We start from the raw sequence: 21,778 nt of genomic DNA, 5'->3' as shown, positions 1-21,778 counted from the left end.
CTGCCAACAAAAGTGCGTATAGTCAAGGCCATGGTTTTCCCAGTTGCAATGTATGGCTGTGAAAGTTGGACCATAAGAAAGGCTGAGCGCCAAAGAATTGAGGCCTTTGAACTATGGTGCTGGAGAAGACTCCTGCGAGTCCCCTGGACTGCAAGGCGATCAAACCGGTCAGTCCTAGAGGAGATCAACCCTGACTGCTTTTTAGAAGGCCAGATCCTGAAGTTGAAACTCAAATACTAATGAGAAGGAAGGACTCACTGGAGAAGAGCCTGATGCTGGGAAAGATGGAGGGCAAGAGAAGAAGGGGACGACAGAGAATGAGGTGGCTGGATGGAGTCACTGAAGCAGGAGGCGTGAGCTTCAATGGACTTCAGAAGATGGCAGAGGACAGGAAGGCCTGGAGGAACGTTGTCCATGGGGTCGCGATGGGTCGGACACGACTTCGCAACTACCAACAACATCCTTCTGGATCCCTGGGATAACATGTCCTTCAAATCTGAACTTCCCGATCTGGTGCCTTCTTCCGAAGCGTTCTCATTCATGAAAACATTTTCCATAAGCGTGTGTCACCTCTGCTTTCTTGGCTGTGTTTTGAAAAGTGAATTTAATTCAATTTTATTTCATTTTTTTTGTTTTGTTTTGTTTTTCTTTCTCGGAATTTGGCTTTAGTCTTTTTTTGTTATTTCCTATACAGCTGGGATTGCTCCTCGTCTCCCACCCACCATCCCCTCCTTTTTGTCGGCGCTGCTAACAGGTCCTGGAAAGGATTAAAGTCTCCAGAGTTCAAAAGAGATCAGACGGATATCAGCGATTTTAATGAACAAATCGTCCATGTACAAAAACAGTGTTATCTGCATTCCTCTTTCCATACTGCAAAAACAAACACGGGGTGGACTTCACAGGGCGGACAAAATTTCTCACTAGCTACAGTTTTGCAGGGCTGGGCAAAAGTTAGACCTGGAAGCCAGGCAAGCCTTCAATTTCCAGGGCCTGGATCCAAAATCGTTGCACTTGCTGATGGTTTGGGATCTCTAGAGATAACTTGTCTTTCTCTCTGTCTCCTGCCCTCTTCCCCAATTACACAGCAAATCTCCTTCAGAGTTTCAGAGTTGTGGTTGAAAGGGTCCTGGGCTGTATCCAGCAACTCCTTTCCTAGAATCATAGGGCTGGAAGGGAGCATCGGAGGTCTTCTAGTCTGACCCCCTGCCCAAAGCAGGAGTCCTCAGGGCATCCTTTCACAAAAGACGCCTTTGGGGGACCCAGCCTTCAAAGACAAAAGCCTTAGTAAGGCTTTTGAGTAAATCTTAGTACGGCTTTGGAGTAAGGCTTGGTAAAGCCTTAGTAAGGCCACACCTGGAATCCTGCATCCAGTTTTGGTCACCTCGTTACAAAAAAGATGTTGAGACTTTGGCAAAAGTGCAGAGAAGAGCAAGTAAGATGATTAAAGGCCTGGAGACTAAAACGTATGAAGAACAGTTGATGGATTTGGATTTGGCTAGTCTAGAAAAAGAAGGACTAGGGGGGACATGATAGCAGTATTTCAGAATCTGAGGGTCTGCCACAAAGATGAGGGGGTCAACTTGTTTCCCAAAGCACCAGAAGGCAAGAAAAGAAGCAACGGATGGAAACTGATCACAGAGAGAAGCAATATGGAATTAAGGAGAAACTTCCTAACAGTGAGGACAATTAACCGGTGGAACAGCTTGCCAACCGAAGTTGTGGATGCTTCATCACTCACTGGACGGTTTTAAGAAGAGACTGGACAACCACCTGTCTGAAAGGGTAGAGGGTCTCCTGCTTGAGCAGGGGGCTGGACTAGAAGACCTCCAAGGTCCCTTCCAGCTCTATTCTGACTATTCTGACTATTCTGATTATTATTATTAAAACAGCTTTGCATAGAATCAAAGGGCTGAAAGGGATCTTACAAGTCTTCTAGTCCAAGGGTCCCCAATCCTCCGGGCTGTTGTCCACTACTGGGTCATGGCCCATTCGGTGGGCGAGCGCACACATGGAGCTCCATTTGCATGAACAGCAGGCCTGCAATGCCTGCCGCCTGCAAAAATGGAGCTGCGTGCCTTAGCACGCTCTCCTGCTGCTCACGCGGAACCATCCCCTCTCCCCACCCATCAGTCCGCAAAACCGGAAAGATTGGAGACCCCTGTTCTGGTCCAAACCTTCTCAAGGCAGGAGGTCATATACCAGGGGTAGGCAACCTTGGCTCTTTTATGACTCGTGGACTTCAACTCCCAGAATTCCTGAGCCAGCCGTGCTGAGGGGAAAGGGAGAGGTTTCCATGCTGAGCCATGCCGGCTCAGAAATTCTGGGAGTTGGAGTCCACGAGTCATAAAAGGGCCAAGGTTGCCTACCCCTGTCATCCTGATCATTTTACAACTACTATGCAGCCCAAAGTTTCCATTGTTAAGCCAAAAAAAGAATTTTGCGCCATTTTACAACTTTTCTTGCCAAAGTTGTCAAGTGACTCACTGCAGCTGTTAAGTGAGTCACACAGTTGTTAAGTGAATCTGGCTTCCCCTTTGACTTTGCTTGTCAGAAGGTCGCAAAAGGGGATCCCGGGACACTGCGACCGTCATAAATATGAGTCAGTTGTCAAGTGTCTGAATTCTGATCACGTGACCATGGGGGATGCTGCAAGGGTCGTAAGGGCGATAAATGGACATAAGTCACTTTTTTCAGTGCCGTCATTACTTCGAATGGTCACTAAATGAGGACTACCTGTATTATTGCCCTGATGTTCCTGGCTAAATTTAGGTTAGGAGACAACTGAAACCTGGAGGAATAAAACAGATTTTAATGCATCGGCTTTGTTCCTCCAGGTTTCAGCTCTCTCCTAACTTACCACTACTCATTTAGTGACCGTTTGACTCCTTGAAACCGCAAAAGTTCCTGGGTGAAGGAATGAACTGAACCAGAGAAAGAGGGATCCAAAAAATGTAATGCATCTGTCACCCAGGAACCTTTGTGGTTTCGTGGACCCCCTTCTCTCGAGTCAAGCAACAGTGGCCAACACTTGCCTCCAGAAATGGTGAATGCTCCAACACTGGAAGTTTTTAAGAAGAGACTGGACAGCCATTTGTCCGAAATGGTATAGGGTTTCCTGCCTGAGCAGGGGGTTGGACTAGATGACCTCCAAGGTCCCTTCCAACTTTACTACTACTACTACTACTACTACTACTACTATTATTATTATTATTATTATTATTATTATTATTATTATTAAGGGGAGGGCCCGGTTTCCTTGGAGCACTCCTTAAAGGCTGTGAAAGTTGGACCATAAGAAAGGCTGAGCGCCAAAGAACAGAGGCCTTTGAACTCTGGTGCCGGAGAAGACTCCTGCGAGTCCCCTGGACTGCAAGGCGATCAAACCGGTCAGTACTAGAGGAGATCAACCCCGACTGCTCTTTAGAAGGCCAGATCCTGAAGTTGAAACTCAAGTACTTTGGCCACCTAATGAGAAGGAAGGACTCACTGGAGAAGGGCCTGATGCTGGGAAAGATGGAGGGCAAGAGAAGAAGGGGACGACAGAGAATGAGGTGGCTGGATGGAGTCACTGAAGCAGGAGGTGTGAGCTTCAATGGACTCCAGAAGATGGTAGAGGACAGGAAGGCCTGGAGGAACGTTGTCCACGGGGTTGCGATGGGTCGGACACGACTTCACAACTAACAACAACCACGTAGGTGTAAATGCATGTGTTATGCATGTGTTGAGTGCCGTTTGCGACTAGCCAAGGGGCCTACTCGTCTCGGAGCCGAGGCAGATGGTCCCTGTCCTGCCTTTTTTTCTATTATTGCAGGCTCGGATTGCTCTGCGTTTGGCGAAATAGGAAGGCAGATGTTAAATATGTTAAAGCACACGCCGTGTCCCCTGGAGGTTCAATTCAGGCTGCTGTCTCAATCTGGCCATTTGAGGCATGCCTAAAACAGGGAATATCCACGTTCAGTTCATTCCTCCTTTCCCAAAGAGCTTTCAGCTGTCCGACGACTGAATTTGCAGGCCCAGTGCATCAGCAACTTGCTTACCGTACTTACTTACTTTTGAAAAGTTTATTGATTTTCTACCTTTGCATTTAAATATTTGAAAAGCAACGTGGCAGCTGAGTTGATCAATAACTCAATAACATACAAACATCTTTAGTACAGATCTCAAACTATTACATTAAATATTTCCTCTCTTTTCCCCTTGGTATTTACTGTCTCCTAGTTAAACTAATACAATTCTTATTATATCTATTAAATAAAAATAACTTTTTTACATTTATCAACAATTTTTAGTTTATACGTATCCTAGTTATTTTAACATTCAATCTTTTTAGACAATCGGTGTCCTAATTAGTTTTCCCCAATTTTTAGTTTCCCATTAATATTTAAATTTAACGTTTAATATTTATAAATTTCCAAGTTTTAAATAACCCCAATTCCCTTTATCACAATGCATCACAAGATCTAATGTTCAGGATACACGTCTTATCTATTTGAATTCTCACCATCTCACATCAACTGATTAATAATGCAATATAACATTCTTATTTTCTGGTAATTTCCCAATATCTTAAATTTAGTAACCAAATTTTTTGGTTCCTCTCTTTTTCTCTTAATATCTACTGTCTCATATTTAAGCTAGTAATTTTTATTATTACCGCTAAGTAAAAACTTACTTACTTAGTTACTTAGTTATTTAGTTATTGTTTGCTTTCTGCCTTTTATTATTTTAACAAAAAACTCAAGCCAGCCAACATGTCAAACACACCTTCCTTCTATTTTCACCGCAACAACAATCCTGTGACGTAGGTTGGGTCAGTGGTGGGATTCAGCCAGTTCGCACCACTTCGGCAGAACCAGTAGCTAATTTTTTGTTGCCCAGGCCCAGAATGGACTTCCAGAAGGGGCATCCACACAGAGAACCGGTTGTTCACATATTTGAATCCCACCACTCTGAGAGAGAGGGGCTGGCCCAAACTGGCATTCATGGCTAAGGTGGGACTAGAACTCACTGTCTCCTAGTGACTGGCCCAAAGTCACCCAGCTGCTTTTCATGGCTGAGGCAGCACTAGAACTCACTGCTAGAACTCACTTCAGACAAATGGCTGTCCAGACTCTTCTTAAAAACTTCCAGTGTTGTATCACCCACAGCTTCTGGGGGCAGGTCTTCAACTGATTACAGGTAGTCCTCAAACGTACGACCACAATTGAGCCCAACATTTCTGTTGCTAAGCAAGAGAGTTGTTAAGTGAGTTTTGCCCCATTTTACGACCTTTCTTGTCACAGTTGTTAAGTGAATCACTGCAGCTGTTAAGTTAGTAACACGGTTGTTAAGTGAATCTGGCTTCCTCATTGACTTTGCTTCTCAGAAGGTCCCAAAAGGGGATCACATGACCCCGGGACACTGCAACCGTCATTAATATGAGTTCACTCACCAAGGAGAGAAGCAACCTAGAACTAAGGAGAAACTTCCTGACAGTGAGAACAATTAACCAGTGGAACAACCTGCCTCCAGAAGTTGTGAATGCTCCAACATTGGAAGTTTTTAAGAAGAGACTGGACATCCATTTGTCTGAAATGGTATAGGGTTTCCTGCTTGAGCAGGGGGTTGGACTAGATGACCTCCAAGGTCCCTTCCAACATTATTATTATTATTATTATTATTATTATTATTATTATTATTATTATTATTATTATTATTATTATTAGCCAAGCATCTGAATTTTGATCACATGACCACAGGGATGCTGCGACGGTCCTAAGCGTGAAAAATGGCCATGTCCAGTGCCGTCACTAAATGAACTGTGGTAAGCCGAGAACTACCTCTAACTGTTCCCACTGTAAGGAAATGTCTTTTTAGTTCTAGATTGCTTCTTTCCTTGATAAGTTTCCAACTGAATTTTTCACTTCTTTTTTTTTTTTTTTTCCTTTACAAATCCGGAAGGTTAACAATTCAAGCCTTGGAAAGCCAGAAAAATTGTCCCCCCCCCCCAAAAGAAAGAAAGAAAGAAAGAAATCCGCTCTGAACTTGACTAGCATCCTGAAGCAGAGAAGGGAAATTAAGCGTGATCAAATCTGGAGCTGCTTCATAGAGACACGAAGGCATTTCAGTCCTGTGGCTTTTTTGAGGAAACACCAGGCATTTTGACACGCAAGGAGGCCCTTTAATCCACCTTATCTTTCCTGTTTTTGGGAAAAGAGCAAAAAACCAAAAAAAAAACAAAAACCCAAGGAATGACGGAGCAGGGCGAGGTGGGCAGATGTCCCACGGAGCTTGGTTTGGCCTTGCACGGAGGATGCAAAAATGAAGGACGAAGGAAGCCGAATCCCCGAATGGAAAAAAAATACGGGCACGACAAACAAATTAGCAGTGAATCTGGCTTCCCCATTGATGTTTGCTTGTCAAAAGGTCACAAAAGGGGACGACATGACTCTGGGACACTGCAACCGTCGTAAGTACGTGTCAGTTGCCAAGCGTCCGGATTTGGATCACATGACCGTGGGGATGCTGCAACGGTCGTAAGAGTGAAAAACGGTCACCAGTCGCGTTTTTTCCAATGCTGTTGTAACTTCGGACAGTCACTAAATAAACTGTTGTTAAGTTGAGGGCTACCTGTTATTTGTTGTGAGCTATGCTGAATACAAGGTCAATGTGTATTGGGCATAAACAATAAAAGAACATTTAAAAAATATGACTCCTTGGACAAATGGTTTGGCTAGTCTAAAGAAAAGAAGAAACGGAGGGGGGGGGATGATAGCAGTGTTTCAGTATCTGAGGGGCTGCCACAAAGAAGAGGGGGTCAGGTTGTTCACCAAAGCACCAGAGGGAAGGACGAGAAACAATGGTTGGAAACTGATCAAAGAGAGAAGCAAGCTGGAATTAAGGAGAAACTTCCTAACAGTGAGGACAATCAACCAGTGGAACGGCTTGCCATCAGAAATCGTGGGCGCCCCATGACTGGAGATTTTTAAAAAGAGACTAGACAATCACCTGTCTGAGACAGTATAGGTTCTCCTGCTTGAGCGGGGAGCTGGACTAGAAGACCTCCAAGGTCTCTTCCAGCTCTATTGTATTCTGGATCTATTTTTTTCCCTTTTTTGAAGATGGGAACTACATCAGCTCTTTTCAAGTCCTCCGATAGTTCCCCAGTGCTCCAGGATCTTTGAAAAATATAGTTCAGTGGTTCTGAGATCACATCTGCCAGTTCCTTGAGAACCTTGGGGTGTAATCCATCTGGTCCTGGTGATTTGAACTCATCTAGGCTGGACAGGTGCTCACTCACCATTTTCTTGCCTATCTTAACTTGTGTTTTTTATGGTACTGTTTTTGATAGGTTGGACTGTTTTTTCCCTTTGTGCAAAAAATGAGTTAAATAGTTCTGCTTTCTCCCTGTTGCTTGTCACCTTCTTGCCTCTTTTCCCCACTGTTCTGTTCTGTTCTGTTCTATTCTATTCTCAATAAATATTCTATTCTATTCTATTCTATTCTATTCTATTCTATTCTATTCTATTCTATTCTATTCTTCTTCCTGTTTCGTTTCTATTCCATTCTATTCTATTCTATTCTATTCTATTCTATTCTATTCTATTCTATTCTATTCTATTCTATTCTATTCTACTCTACTCTACTCTACTCTACTCTACTCCAAATGGTTATATATAGATTAAAAGCACCTTTCACCCATTTCCACATTTTGGTTGCTCAACAATTTCTTTTTGTTTTTATAAACCGGGGGGGGGGGGGGGACAAGGTTTTTTTTAATGAGTTTGAACTTGGACTATACTAGTTTATAGGTCCAAAAATAAGACTTATTCATTTTTCAAATTATTAAGGACGGTAACTTTTCTGCAGTGGCCTCCTGTTGGATAATGCCTTCCTGAGAAATATATTCTGAATGATCTTTTAGCTTGTTTGGAGAAGTTTTAAAAACCTGGATTCAGTTGGTTCAGATTCATTTTATTTCACTTCTTAAATAATGGCTTCATCAGCTACTAATTATTACACGAAGTTGAAATTGCTCATTTTCTATAGTTCAGGAAGGTGTCATTCAAGTGCTTGAAATTCAGCAATATCTTGCCAAGAGGTAGTCCTCTTCCTATGACCACAATGGAGCCAAAATTTATGTTGCTAAGCAAGACAGTTGTTAAGTGAGTTTTGCCCCCATTTTATGATCTTTCTTGCCATAGTTGTTAAGTGAATCACTGCAGTTGTTAAGATAAAAACACGGTTGTTAAGTGAATCCGGCTTCCCCATTGACTTTGCTTGTCAGAAGGTTGCAAAAGGGGATCACGTGACCCCGGGACACTGCAACCGTCATAAATATGAGTCAGTTGCCAGGTGTCTGAATTTTGATCATGTGACCCTGGGGATGCTGCAACGGTTGTGTGAAAAACGGTCGTAAGTGACATTTTTCAGTGCCGTTGTAACTCTGAATGGTTGCAAGTCACGGACTACCTATATTGCTTTTCCAACCAGTTTTAAGATGCTTTGGGGAAGCAAATGTCCCAAAAAAGAGGCAAAGTATTAAACGAATAAATCGTCTGAGTTATCGAATGTTTAAAAGCTTTGAACGATTCAAAGCAGATCTACTTTTTTTTAATAACTCAGTAGGATATACCAAGCTTCAAAGTAACGACAGGCTAAGAGTAAAGAAAGTATACATAAACTAAAAAAAAAAAAGTAAGGGAAATGAAAAATTGAGAAAACATAATTAAAAATTGAAAGGTTCAGATTCCTTTGAAAACTCTATCATAGGCCATATTGAACAGGCTTTTCTGGGGAGAGAAGAAGGAAGGAAGGAAGGAAGGAAGGAAGGAAGGAAGGAAGGAAGGAAGGAAGGAAGGAAGGAAGGAAGGAAGGAAGGAAGGAAGGAAGGAAGGAAGGAAGAAAGGAAAGAGATGAGAAAGAGAAGGAAGAAAGGAGATGAGAAAAAGAGAAGGAAGGAAGGAGATGAGAAGGAAGGAAGGAAGGAAGGAAGGAAGGAAGGAAGGAGATGAGAAAGAGAAGGAAGGAAGAAAGGAAGGAGATGGGAAAGAGAAAGAAGAAAGGAGATGAGAAAGAGAAGGAAGGAAGGAGATGAGAAAGAGAAGGAAGGAAGGAAGGAAGGAAGGAAGGAAGGGAGATAGACAAATCACCACTTAAAACCAATCCACTTACCCCGTACGTTTCGTGATGGTTCCCAGAGTCATGGGTTGTTTGATCTGAGCAAGAGGCACCATCACGGTGAGACTTGGGAGTGGGGACAGGCGAGGGTTTCCCGGATTATTGTTGGTGAAATTGTTGTAAGAATCTTGACTGTTCAGTTTACCTAGGGGAGACAGAAGGAGAATTCATTCAGATATATTCATTATATAACACAATAATTATATTCTTATATATATGACGAAAAAGACGCTTGCTCCTGGGGAGGAAAGCTATGGCAAATCTAGACAGCATACTAAAAAGCAGAGACATCACCCTGCCAACAAAAGTGCGTATAGTCAAGGCCATGGTTTTCCCAGTTGCAATGTATGGCTGTGAAAGTTGGCCCATAAGAAAGGCTGAGCGTCAAAGAATAGAGGCCTTTGAACTCTGGTGCTGGAGAAGACTCCTGCGAGTCCCCTGGACTGCAAGGCGATCCAACCGGTCAGTCCTAGAGGAGATCAACCCCGACTGCTCTTTAGAAGGCCAGATCCTGAAGTTGAAACTCAAGTCCTTTGGCCACCTAATGAGAAGGAAGGACTCCCTGGAGAAGAGCCCAATGCTGGGAAAGATGGAGGGCAAGAGAAGAAGGGGACGACAGAGAATGAGGTGGCTGGATGGAGTCACTGAAGCAGGAGGCGGGAGCTTCAATGGACTCCAGAAGATGGTAGAGGACAGGAAGGCCTGGAGGAACGTTGTCCATGGGGTCGCGATGGGTCGGACACGACTTTGCAACTAACAACAACACATATATGACGAACAAATATTCCTCCAGATATATTTATAAGCAAGACAGGTGTTAGTGAATTTTACCCCCATTTTACAACCTTTCTTGCCACAGTTGTGAAATGAATCACTGCAGCTATTAAGTCAGTAAAACACGGTTGTGAAGTGAATCTGGCTCCCCCCACTTCACTTTGATTGTCAGAAGGTCACAAAAGGGGATCAAGTGATGCCAGGACATGGCATCCGTCATAAATATGAGTCAGTGGCCAAGTTTCTGAATTTTGATCACGCAATAGTCGTTAAGTGTGAAAAACAAGTCATAAGTCATTTTTAGTGCCGTTGTAACTTCGATGGTCACTAAATGGATGGTTATAAGTCAAGGACTACCTGAGCAGGAGGTTGGACTAGATGACCTCCAACGTCCCTGCCAACTTTATCATCATCATCATCATCATCATCATATTATTATTATTGTTGTTGTTGTTGTTGTTGTTGTTGTTGTTATTATTATTATTATTATTATTATTATTATTATTATTATTATTATTATTATTATTATTATTATTATTATTAAATAAACTCCTAAAACTAAGATTGGGATTGCAGAAAAAAAAAAGCTACAATTTACTCTTCGCCAGACTGTACAGAATTAACTGTGCTTGAACCATTAAAATCGGTAGGGTTGAAGTACGCTCAACCCAGAAATATATCACTTCTGGCCTGTATCACTTTCCCCTGTTTTCACGCTATAATTCTGTTCCTTTCCATATCTGCAGTGAATCTGTCATTTCTATCTTTAAAGGTATAAATGTTTATTTGTTCTCCACACATACATGTAAGGATATGAACTAAGGACAGAACAAAACAGAAACTTCCTGACAGTTAGAACAATTAGCCAGTGGAACCACCTGCCTCCAGAAGTGGTGAATGCTCCAACACTGGAAGTTTTTTAGAAGAAGAACCTGGACAGCCATTTGTCCGAAGTGGTATAGGGTTACCTGCCTGAGCAGGGGGTTGGACTTGATGACCTCTGTTAAGTCCGGAGAATAATGGCGCTTGAGACGAAGCATCTCCAACAAGTCTTTATTGTTTGCTCTGCTCTACGAACAAGGACAACCCCCGAGGCGCGCAAGCCTCTATATATACTCTCCGATCCCCGGGCAATTCCCACCAGTCACAAGGCAGTCCTTTCCCGCCTTGCGCATGTGCGCAAGGCCGGCGCCGGTCAGTCTGGTCCCGGGCAGCTTCTGCAAATGCCCGGGACTCTTGCAACTTCCCGCGCCTGCTTCTGCAGGCACGGGACACAACAACCTCCAAGGTCCCTTCCAACTTTTTTATTATTATTATTATTATTATTATTATTATTATTATTATTATTATTATTATTATTATTATTATTATTATTATTATTATTATTATTATTATTATTATTATTATTATTATTATTATATATGGTGTTACACTTAACCTTGCAATAATGGCTTCAAGCCATTGGGTGAAGTTTGAAATCCAGTTAGTCCTTCCATGATTTCGGAGTGCCGATCACGTCTGTTTGGATAGAAATCTGATGAGCAATTTCATGGGAAATTGTTCAGTTGTGGTTAAGTCTTTTTTTTCATTAATATCTGCCCAGGCTTTTTTTTTTTAACAATATTTGATTAATTTTTTTATAATCATAAATCCTTAATATTTTAAAAGCAACGTGTTGTCTGGGTTCCAATATTTAGCTTACTAATACACGCTAAGCTCCTTTCTCTCTACCTCGTTTTTCTAGCCATTGATAAAATGGCTCTGAAGTATTCTGAATCTTCTCTCACTTTCAGTTTTCAAAGTAAGTCTGTCCATTTCTGCACAGTCCAAAAAAGCCCAGGCCTTTTTTTAAATGTACATTTTCCAAATATTGTCCCTTTGGGAAACAAAACGTGATAAAATAACTGTCTGTTTCAAATAATTACAAGGAAAACACAATGTTTGAGGCCATGCTGTTTCCTAACTGCACCTTCAGTTTCTTAAAGCGAACAGGATTTAATAAAAATGTAGAAAAATGCAAAACAAAGAGATCTTTTCTTTTCTTCATACAATCTGGTTATTTAAAATAAAAAAGAAAGGAAAGGAAAAAAGGAAGAGAGGGAGGGAGGGAGGGAGGAAGAAGAGAAAGGAAGATGGACAGAGAGAGGNGGGAGGAAGGAAGGAAGGAAGGAAGGAAGGAAGGAAGGAAGGAAGGAAGGAAGGAAGGAAGGAAGGAAGGAAGGAACTCCCCACCCACTGGGGACAACAAGCAATCAATTGTTGCTATACTCTGCTGTGAGGATGCCAACATCCCTGTGCTAAATAATATTGATGGCATGACGGACCTTGCTCTTTTGCTTCTCATTCCCCCCACCCATGTTCCGGATCGCTCTCCCCCATGTCCCATCATTCTTGATTGACTGCCAGGTGCACATGTGAAGGTCCAATTAAACTGATTTATTGCTTAAACAGCCCATGCGCAGGAATCTTCTCAACTAAGGGTTAGCACTGGCTTGGAGTTAGATAAAGGTCCACAGAATTCAAGGGAAGTCCCGTTTGTGGCTACGTAGAGATTCTAGGCTGATTCCTCTTTTGATGTTGCCCCCAGTTCTGCCGCTCCTTCTGCTATGACCGCCGATTCACCCGTTGCATCAGAGCTCCTCATTCTACAATCTAAAATCCCTGAATTTATGATTAACTGAAGTGCATTTGCTGCTTCCTTCTTTCCTATCGTCCTTTTTGGACAACAGAATAACAGAATTGGAAGGGACCTTGGAAGTCTTCTAGTCCAACCCCCTGTTCAAGCAGGAGATCCTATACCATTTCAGACAAGTGGCTGTCCAGACTCTTCTTAAAAACTTCCAGTGATGGAGCACCCACAATTTCTGGTGGCAAGTCGTTCCACTGGTTAATTGTTCTCAATCTTAGGAAGTTTCTCCTTAGTTCCAGGTTGCTTCTCTCTTTGGTTAATTTCCATCCGTTGCTTCTTGTCCTTCAGGTGCTTTGGAGAATAGCTTGACTACTTCTTCTTTGTGGCAACCCCTCATATACTGGAAGACTGCCATCACATCACCCCTAGCTCTTAACCGAATAACAGAGTTGGAAGGGATATGGGAGATCTTCTAGTTTAATGTACATCCCCCTGTTCAAGTAAGAGATCCTCTACCATTCCAGACAAATGGTTGTCCAATCTATTCTTAAACATCTCCGGTGACGGAGCACCCACAACTTCGGGAGGCAGGTTGTTCCACTGATGATGATGATGATGATGATGATGATGATGATGATGATGATGATAATAATAATAATAATAATAATAATAATAATAATAATAATAATGATGATGATGATGATGATGATGTTGGAAGGGACCTTGGAGGTCATCTAGTCCAACCCCTTGCTCAGGCAGGAAACCCTATGCCATTTCAGACAAATAGCTGTCCAGTCTCTTCTTAAAAACTTCCAGTGTTGGAGCATTCACCACTTCTGGAGGCAGATTGTTCCACTAGTTAATTGTTCTCACTGTCAGGAAGTTTCTCCTTAGTTCTAGGTTGCTTCTCTCCTTGATTAGTTTCCATCCGTTGCTTCTTGTCCTGCCTTCAGGCGCCTTGGAAAATAGCTTGACTCCCTCTTCTTTGTGGCAGCCCCTGAGATACTGGGAGACTGCTATCATGTCCCCCCTCGTCCTCCTCTTCATTAAACTAGACATACCCAATTCCAGCAGCTGTTCCTTACATGCTTTAGCCTCCAGTCCCCTAATCATCTTTGTTGCTCTTCTCTGTACTCTTTCTAGAGTCTCAGCATCCTTTTTTACATCGTGGTGACCAAAACTGGATGCAGTATTCCAAGTGTGGCCTTACTAAGGCATTGTAAAGTGGTATTAATACTTCACGTGATTAATTGTTCTCACTGTCAGGAAATTTCTCCTTAATTCCAGGTTGCTTCTCTCCTTGATTAGTTTCCATCCGTTGCTTCTTATCCTGCCTTCAGGTGCTTTGGAGAATAGGTTGACCCCCCCCCTCCTCTTCTCTGTGTTCTCTTCCACCATTAGTCGGTGTCACCACCTCACTAGCTCCTTACATTTGGAACACTTCTTCCCAGACCTTGTTCCTCCTAACAAAAAATTATTTGTTTAATTCAAAAGAGCTCTCCCGCTGTTAACCTTTGGGCCCTTTCTAAACAAACACCACGACCTTCATTTTTCTGGTTCAAGAAGCGTAGACTTTATAACGTGACACTTTTTTTTTTTTGCAACTTGTTTTTCCTCCCTTTTCTGTTAATGTAAGCTGCAATTCTAAACTTGCTACCTGAGAAAATGATCCATTAAGGAAGAGGGACTTATTATTGCTGAATTGATTGATTCAGGATGGAATTGCCAGCTTGTGTTTTTTTTTTTCTCCTGGAAGTATCCTTATGTAATTATTTATAAAATCCTGGCCAATTCTGAGAATGGAGCCAATTTTTTTTTAAAAAAAGGAAGGCTGGACATCCGATGGATAAGCCCACATTGCTGTAGCACAGAGGTCTTCAAACTTGGCCCTTTTATGACTTGTGGACTTCAACTCCCAGAATTCCTGAGTCAGCGTGCCTAGTTTAATGAAAAGAAGGCCTAGAGGTGACAGGATAGCAGTGTTCCAATGTTTGAGGGACTGCCACAAAGAAGAGGGGGGGGGGGTCGATTTATTTTCCAAAGCACCTGAAGCCAGAACAAGAAGCAATGGACGGAAACTTATCAAGGAGAGGAGCAACTTAGAACTAAGTTGACAGTGAGAACAATTAACCATTCAGACTGGACAGCCGTTTGTCTGAAATGGTGTAGGGTTCCTGCCTGGGGAGGGGGTTGGACTCGATGACCTCCAAGGTCCCTTCCAACTTTTTTATTATTATTATTACTATTATTATTATTATTATTATTATTATTATTATTATTATTATTATTATTATTATTATTATTATTATTATTATTATTATTATTATTATTATTATTATTATTATTATTATTATTATTATTATTATTATTAACCAGTGGAACGGCCTGCCTCCAGAAGTTGTGAGTGCTCTATCATTTGAGGTTTTTAAGAAGAGCTTGGAAAGCCACTTGTCCAGAATGGTATAGGATCTCCTGTTTGAGCAGGGGGGTGGACTAGAAGACCTCTATGATCCCTTCCAATTCTGTGTAACTGTACATAATGGAAGGCAGCATCTAAGATTTCAGAGGGCTTTGATCTCATCTAAGATTCCAGGGGGATTTGATCTCAACCCAGCAGAGATCCTCTTAAATTTCTTCTGAATTCTTAATTTACCCCAACATCCTTGCAGTTGATCCTTACACCCGCAGACCCTCGACTGAAATTGACTCTTCCCATCCTTTTGAAGAAAAAGTCAAGGCACACTGGTTGAGGAATTCTGGGAGTTGAAGTCCACACGTCATAAAAGGGCCAAGTTTGAAGACCCCGTTGTAGCACCTTCTGAGATGTTTCTCCTTCATCACAGATATACTGAAAAGTACAATGTCAGATGTCACGTTAGCTGTTACTGCTGGTTCTTACAGTTGGTCCTCGACTTACAACCATTCGTTAAGTGACCGTTCGACAATGGCACTGAAAAAGTGACGTATGACCATTTTTCACACGACTGTTGCAGCATCCCCATGGTCACGTGATCACAATTCAAACGCTTGGCAACTGACTTGTACTTAAGACGGTTGCAGTGTTCCGGGGCCGTGTGTTCAGCTTTTGGGACCTTCTGACAAGCAAAGTCAAAGGGGGAAGCCGGATTCACTTAAGGACCGTGTGACTAATTTAAAAGCTGCGGTGAGTCATTTAACAACCGTGGCAAGGAAAGTGGTAGTTAAGCTTGATGGAAAGACCGGGTCCCCATGTGGAATGGGGGCAAAAGTCACTTAACAACTGTCTCGCTTAGCAACAGAAATTTTGGGGCTCAACTGTGGTTGTAAACTGAGGACTGTATTTTCCGCATGTGAGGAAAAGAGGAGAAAAGGACAAGAGCTTGGAAGTGTGTCTCAAAGCAGATGTTTCATTGGAGTTGCCTGCCTCTAGAACTTGCTTTTACAATTTGGTCAATTTTGACATTTTATCCGCAGCTCAATTGGGGCCTAGAATGTTTGCAATGTGTAGATATTAAGGCTAAATTTGCTTATGCAATGCTCCTATTCTTATACTGGTCTCTAGAGATTAAAAAAAAAAATCTTTCTTTTTCTAGGGTATTAATAATCATGACTGAACATTGTTATGGCTACCTCTCAAATTATACTATGCACATTTTAGTACTCTGTGTGTGTGTGTTTATGTATAGAGAGAAAGAGACAGAGAGAGAAAGAGAGTTGACCTAGCCCATTTTTTGAGGTATAAATAAAAAATATATCGTGCTCTCCAACCGAAATAATTATATATATATAATTATTTCTGTTGGAGAGCATGATATATATTTTTATCTATACTTAAAAAAATGGGCTAGGTCAACTCGATTTAAATGCTTTGACAGCAGCTGGCTTAAAATGAGTTAAGAAGTTCTTCATTTTCTTGAATGGAAACCAATTATGAATGAATGAATGAATGAATGAATGAATGAATAAAAGAATGTGCTTGGATTAAGAACATATATTGGATTGTCCATCGTGGTGGACTAAAATTGCTTGTCAACATTAAAATGAAAGAAAAAAGGGAGCTGTATTGTCTGGGGAATTTGGAGATCTGAAGCAAAGGAACAGAAAACATCTTCATGGAGAACGTGAATCAGACAGAAGGATAATGCTAGATGACTCTGTGAGTGTCTTTCCATTCGTATGTGAGTGTGTTTTGTGTGTTTGTGTGAGAGAGAGAGAAACAGAGAGAAAGAGAGAGAAAGAGAAAGTGTGAGAGAAAGAGAATGAAAAAGAGGAAGAAAAAGAGAGAGAAAAAGAGAGAAAGAGAAAAGGAGAGGAAAGACAGGAGAGAGAGAGAGAAAGGGAAGGAAAGAAAAAGAAAAAAGAAAGAAAAGAGAGAAAGAAAAAGAGAAAGATACAGAGAGAGAGAGAAAAAAGATAGGAAAGACAGAAGGAGAGAAAGAAAAAAGAAAGCGAAAGAAAGAAAAAAAGAGATAAAGAAAGAGAAAGAAAGACAGACAGCACCCATAATACTGGCTGAAAATTCAAAACCTGCTTTCTAGTCCAGGAAAGTTTAATATTCTTACAGAGGGAGGCTCACTTCTTCGTCAGGGGACACAAACAACCGGATACAACTAGAACAGAGAAGCCACGACAAATGTCGCGCACACTTTACAGCGGATCCTCCTGCGTGTGTACCTGCTTTCTCGGAAGCAAATCCCCTTCCCCATTTTTTTTTATTTTTTTTTGTTAACGGCACACCTCAAGCTGCAACTCTAAACTCCTCCAAGCCTCCTAGGGCTGGGTGAAGTCTGAAATCCGAAGAGCCTCTTGAAAGATTGCCGATTAAATCTCTTTCTCTGACCTATCAATCAGGAATAAAATGACGCCGGCCCGAATAAAACCTCCATCACAAACTCCACAACGAGAAGAAGGCGCTGTGCGCAAGGGGGGGGGTCAGAGCAGATCCAGCTTGCGAGGCCAAAACTGCACAAAGGACGGACTTAGTTTCCCTCATTGTGCATCCAGTCAACAGCCTTCCTCCCTGTCAGTTAAGAGGGGAAGCAAAGAACAAAACTACCATTTCGTGGCAAACTGGAGGGGGAAAAGAAAAGAAAAGAAGAGAGAGAGAGAGAGAAAGAGAGGGCGAAAAAAAAGCTGAGGCCTCATCTGTTTACAAGAGATTGAAAAGCACTTAAAAGAGACAAGCTCCCCTTGAAAGAATTAAAAGGTTTAGATCATTAACTAGTTTTTCTCCTTTTGCTCAACGTTGTGAAATGAGGGCTTTTCTCTCCAGGAGAGGAGGAAGAAGAGGAGGAGGAGGAGGAGGAGAATAGAAAAAAAAAAGAAGAAGAAGAAGAAGAAGAAAAAAGAGAGGAAATGGCCAAATCAAAAGGAAGCCATGTTTGAATGAGGCCCTTAACAACAGTTTTCTGCTTTGTGGAAATATTACACAAATCCCGCAACTGAAGGGCGCCCTCAAGTGCAATTGCCCTCTTTCCTCCGACGAAGCACAACAAGGAGGAGGAGAAAAACAAAACAAAACACTTTTTTCTTCCCTTCTTCCTCGCTGAAAAGTAGTCTGAAAAGTTATAATGGCCCTTCAGAAGGACGGAAGGCCGAAAAAGAAGACCGGGGTGGGGGAAGAGGCGAGGTTTTAATGAAGTTTTCATCCTTCTAAAAGACACTCGAGAATTTCCTTTCCTTTCTCCCTCCTTCTCGTTTCATCTCATTCACTCGGGCCGCCGCCTCTAGCCATGACCTGGTGAGGCTGCGGTTGCCGTTGTGCTCGTTGTCGTGTTTGTTTTCCTATCAAAACTTGAGGGTCCCTTGCACCGCATCCTGCCGCAAAACAAATAAATGTTTTGTTGTCTCTCGGGGGACGGTGCAAGGAAAAAAAACAAAACAAAACGAGAGGAACCTGAATTGGTCCTTTGGAAGATGGCTTTCCCGTCTATGTGTGTGTGTGTGTGTGTGTGTGTGACTTTTTTTTTACTACCTTCTTCAAATTTTAGCCTCACTTTCTTTCCACATATTAAACACCCCCCGCCTCCTCTCTTTCTTATTCTTTCTCCACTAAACACTCAAAATCTTAGCCCGGTTCAGAAGGCTTTGGAGTTTTTCCTATTAGTCTAAAAAAAAAAAATTAATCGCAGTCCTGTCTTGATTTGGGTTTGTTTGTTTCTTAATGGCGGGATATACAGAGTTTTGTTTTTATCGTCGTTGCTATGATGCTATTTTTTTATTTTATTTTTTGCTATTCCCTCCTTTAGAACAAAGGATGTTGCCTGCTAGGTCTTGAGCTGGGGTATTGAACCGACATAAGTTGCAAATACCCGGAACTATTTTCTGACAATAGCAGTTCCTTTTGCTGTCGCTGATCAAATCAAGCCCCAAACGAATTTTTAGTAGCCAACAAAATGGCCGCCCCAATGGAAAAGGTGGCTTTACCTGTCTTGGCAGGGGTGTGTAGGATTTACTCCCCTCCCCATGTGCAAAATACTTTAAATTTAAGGTCATTGAGAGCCAGTTTGGTCTAGTGCAGGGGTAGGCAAACTTGGCTCTTTTATGACTCATGGACTTCAACTCCCAGAATTCCTGAGCCAGCCAAGCTGAGGGGAAAGAGAGGGGTTTCCAAGCTGAGCCATGCTGGCTCAGGAATTCTGGGAGTTGAAGTCCACGAGTCATAAAAGAGCCAAGGTTGCTTACCCCTGGTCTAGTGGCTAAAGCGCCAGGCTAGAAACCAGGAGACAGTGAGTTCTAGTCCAGCTTTAGTCATGAAAGCTGTCTGGGTGACTTTGGGCCAATCTCCAGGAGACAGTGAGTTCTAGTCCTGCCTTAGCCATGAAAGTCAGCTGGGTGACTTTGGGCCAATCACTAGGAGACGGTGAATTCTAGTCCTGCCTTAGTCATGAAAGCTGGCTGGATGACTTTGGGCCAATTACCAGGAAATTGTGAGTTCTAGTTCCACCTCAGCCATGAAAGCCATCTGGTGACTTTGGGTCAGTCCCTTTCTCTCAGTCGAACTCACTTCACAGGGTTGTTGTGAGAAAAAAAATAGAGGATGAAACAGTATTGTGTCTTTGCCACCTTGAGTTATTTATAAAGTTAGCAAAACTGAAAAAATAGACTAGGAGAGAAAACCACCCAAATAAATAACTGATGCATATAGTTAGATCTTCTTGAGAGATATGGTGTTAAGTCAGGTCCTTGAACTAAACCTCTTGTTCAGAATAACTCAAGCATCAAAATCAGAACCTTTTTAAAAAAAATCTCAACATTAGCGCTATAAACTTTAAAGATCCCTACATTCAAGATAAAATTGTGGCTATGCAGATCAAATGAAACTACGTCTTGGGTTTTTTGTTGTTGTTGTTGTTAGCTGAGGCAAATCGAACACAAGTTGCAAAAAAGTTGCTAGCCCCAGCCACAACAATCCTGGGCAGAGGTATAAGATCTCCAATTAATCCCTCATCCGAGAACTGGACCAGAAATATGAAACGGACCTTGTGACACGAAATATTTTCAAATGTATAACTCCATCCGAAGAGGGCAGGCCACGGGCAGGAAAGATGCCTCTTGATTAGCATAAATAATAATTAGCAGGCTAGGACAAACAAACCTTGTTTCTAGTACCCTGAGATAACTTTGGCTTGTGTTTTAGTTTCTCTGCAGGGGTAACATTTCCCACCCCCCTTATTTAAGCTCTTCCCGATTCACTTTGAGATCGACAGCCATCTCCGGTGCAATCTCAGCAAACATGCTTCTTTGAAGTCCTCGTTTTTATTGACGACAAAACCGTCCTCCTCCCACTGACAAACCCCTGCATTTTCATTTTACACTCTGAAAAAAACTGATCTTATCTACCCAATTGGAACAATTTTTAACAGATACGATTGTTGAGGGTTTTGGGTTTTTTTAAGAATTTCCCCAGATGGCATTCCATTACTTTGCAATTCGCTTCGTTTTGGACGGTTGAGCCACCAAGACGCGAAGGAGGATACAAAACTAAGCGGTGAATTATTAACTTATTCCTTAACATGAGTTTGGTTTTCCTTTTTTTTTAAAAAAAATATAATAATAATAATAATCTAGAACGGCTTCTAAAAATTCAGAGATCACCCGCAGGGAAGCAAATCAGCAATACTGCAGGCAATCATAAAATATTTAGGGACGATAAAAGTACGGCAATACAATCAATCTTAACTCCTTGAAAATGTCAGAGAGAGAGAGAGAGAGAGAGAGAGGATCAGGATGGTATGGAAGAGTTCCTATATCAGGAAAAAGAAGGTCCATTAGGATGAGAAGAAGAGGCTGGGAGACACCAGTCTGCAGCCAGGACAGATAAATATTCCTCATTGTTTTCAATGGAAGGAAATGAGAATATGGGGGCTGAGATAGGTTTCATTTATCATAGGACTTTATAAACAAAGGCAAGGGCAAAAAAAAAAATGTACAGGTAGTCCTTGACTTATGACCACGGTTGAGCCTCAGATTTTCGGTTGCTAAGCAAGGCAGTCGTTAAGTGAGTTTTGCTCCATTTATGACCTTTCTGCCAGAGTGGTTTTAAGTGAATCCTTCAGTCGTTAAGTGAACCTGGCTTTCCCCATTGACTTTCCTAGTCGAAAGCCAGCTAGGAAGACCCTGGGACAGTCGTAAATGCAGTCCGTGCCAGTTGCCAAGTGCCCAAATTTTGATCACGTGACCACAGGGATGCTGCAACGGTGGTAAGGATGAAAAACGGTCGTAAGTTACTTTTTTCAGGGCCACTGTAACTTCGAACGGTCATTAAACGGTTGTAAGTCGAGGACTAAAAAAGCAAAGGTTCCCCTGTCAGTTGTGTCAGACTCTAGGGCACGGTGCCCATCTCCGTTTCTTGGCGGAGGGCGCCAGCATTGTCCGAAGATAATTTTCCTGGCCATGTGGCCAGCATGGCTATAAGCCAAAGGCTCACAGAATGCTGTTGCCTTCCCGCGGAAGTGGTACCTATTCATCTACTCCCATTTGCATGCTTTCCGACTGCTAGGCGGGCAGGAGCTGAGGCAAGGAACGGGAGCTCACCCTGTTGCGCGGAGCTCTCCAAGCTCAGCATCTCTAATCCCTGAGCCATCACGAGCCCCAATCACTAAATGGTTGTAGGTCAAGGACTACCTGTAGTTATTTTTCTATCAGTACAGCTTTGCTTCTTGATCTGAGTTTCCTGATTGGGAAAGTCCCAAAACTCCTGATCGAACCAGAATTTCTCTTCGCAAGACGTGCTTC

At 42.2% G+C, this 21,778-nt stretch overlaps 1 protein-coding gene across 1 annotated transcript in view; it reads right to left on the bottom strand.

Annotated features, from left to right (window-relative positions):
* Window positions 1-9,153: 9,153 nt before the first annotated feature.
* Window positions 9,154-21,778, bottom strand: part of LOC107298339 (breast carcinoma-amplified sequence 3-like) — a gene marked incomplete at both ends in the record, with an annotated part of 65,082 nt that continues 52,457 nt past the window's right edge. The window contains one exon of the mRNA XM_015827716.1: window positions 9,154-9,304. Within this exon, the coding sequence (XP_015683202.1) occupies window positions 9,154-9,304 (151 nt within the window). The remainder of the gene's footprint in view (window positions 9,305-21,778) is intronic.

The sequence above is a fragment of the Protobothrops mucrosquamatus genome, unplaced genomic scaffold (genome assembly GCF_001527695.2).
Source record: "Protobothrops mucrosquamatus isolate PMUCROS unplaced genomic scaffold, P.Mucros_1.0 scaffold3894, whole genome shotgun sequence".
In the NCBI taxonomy this organism is placed as follows: Eukaryota; Metazoa; Chordata; class Lepidosauria; order Squamata; family Viperidae; genus Protobothrops; species Protobothrops mucrosquamatus.
This window is presented reverse-complemented; position numbering and strand designations above follow the sequence as displayed.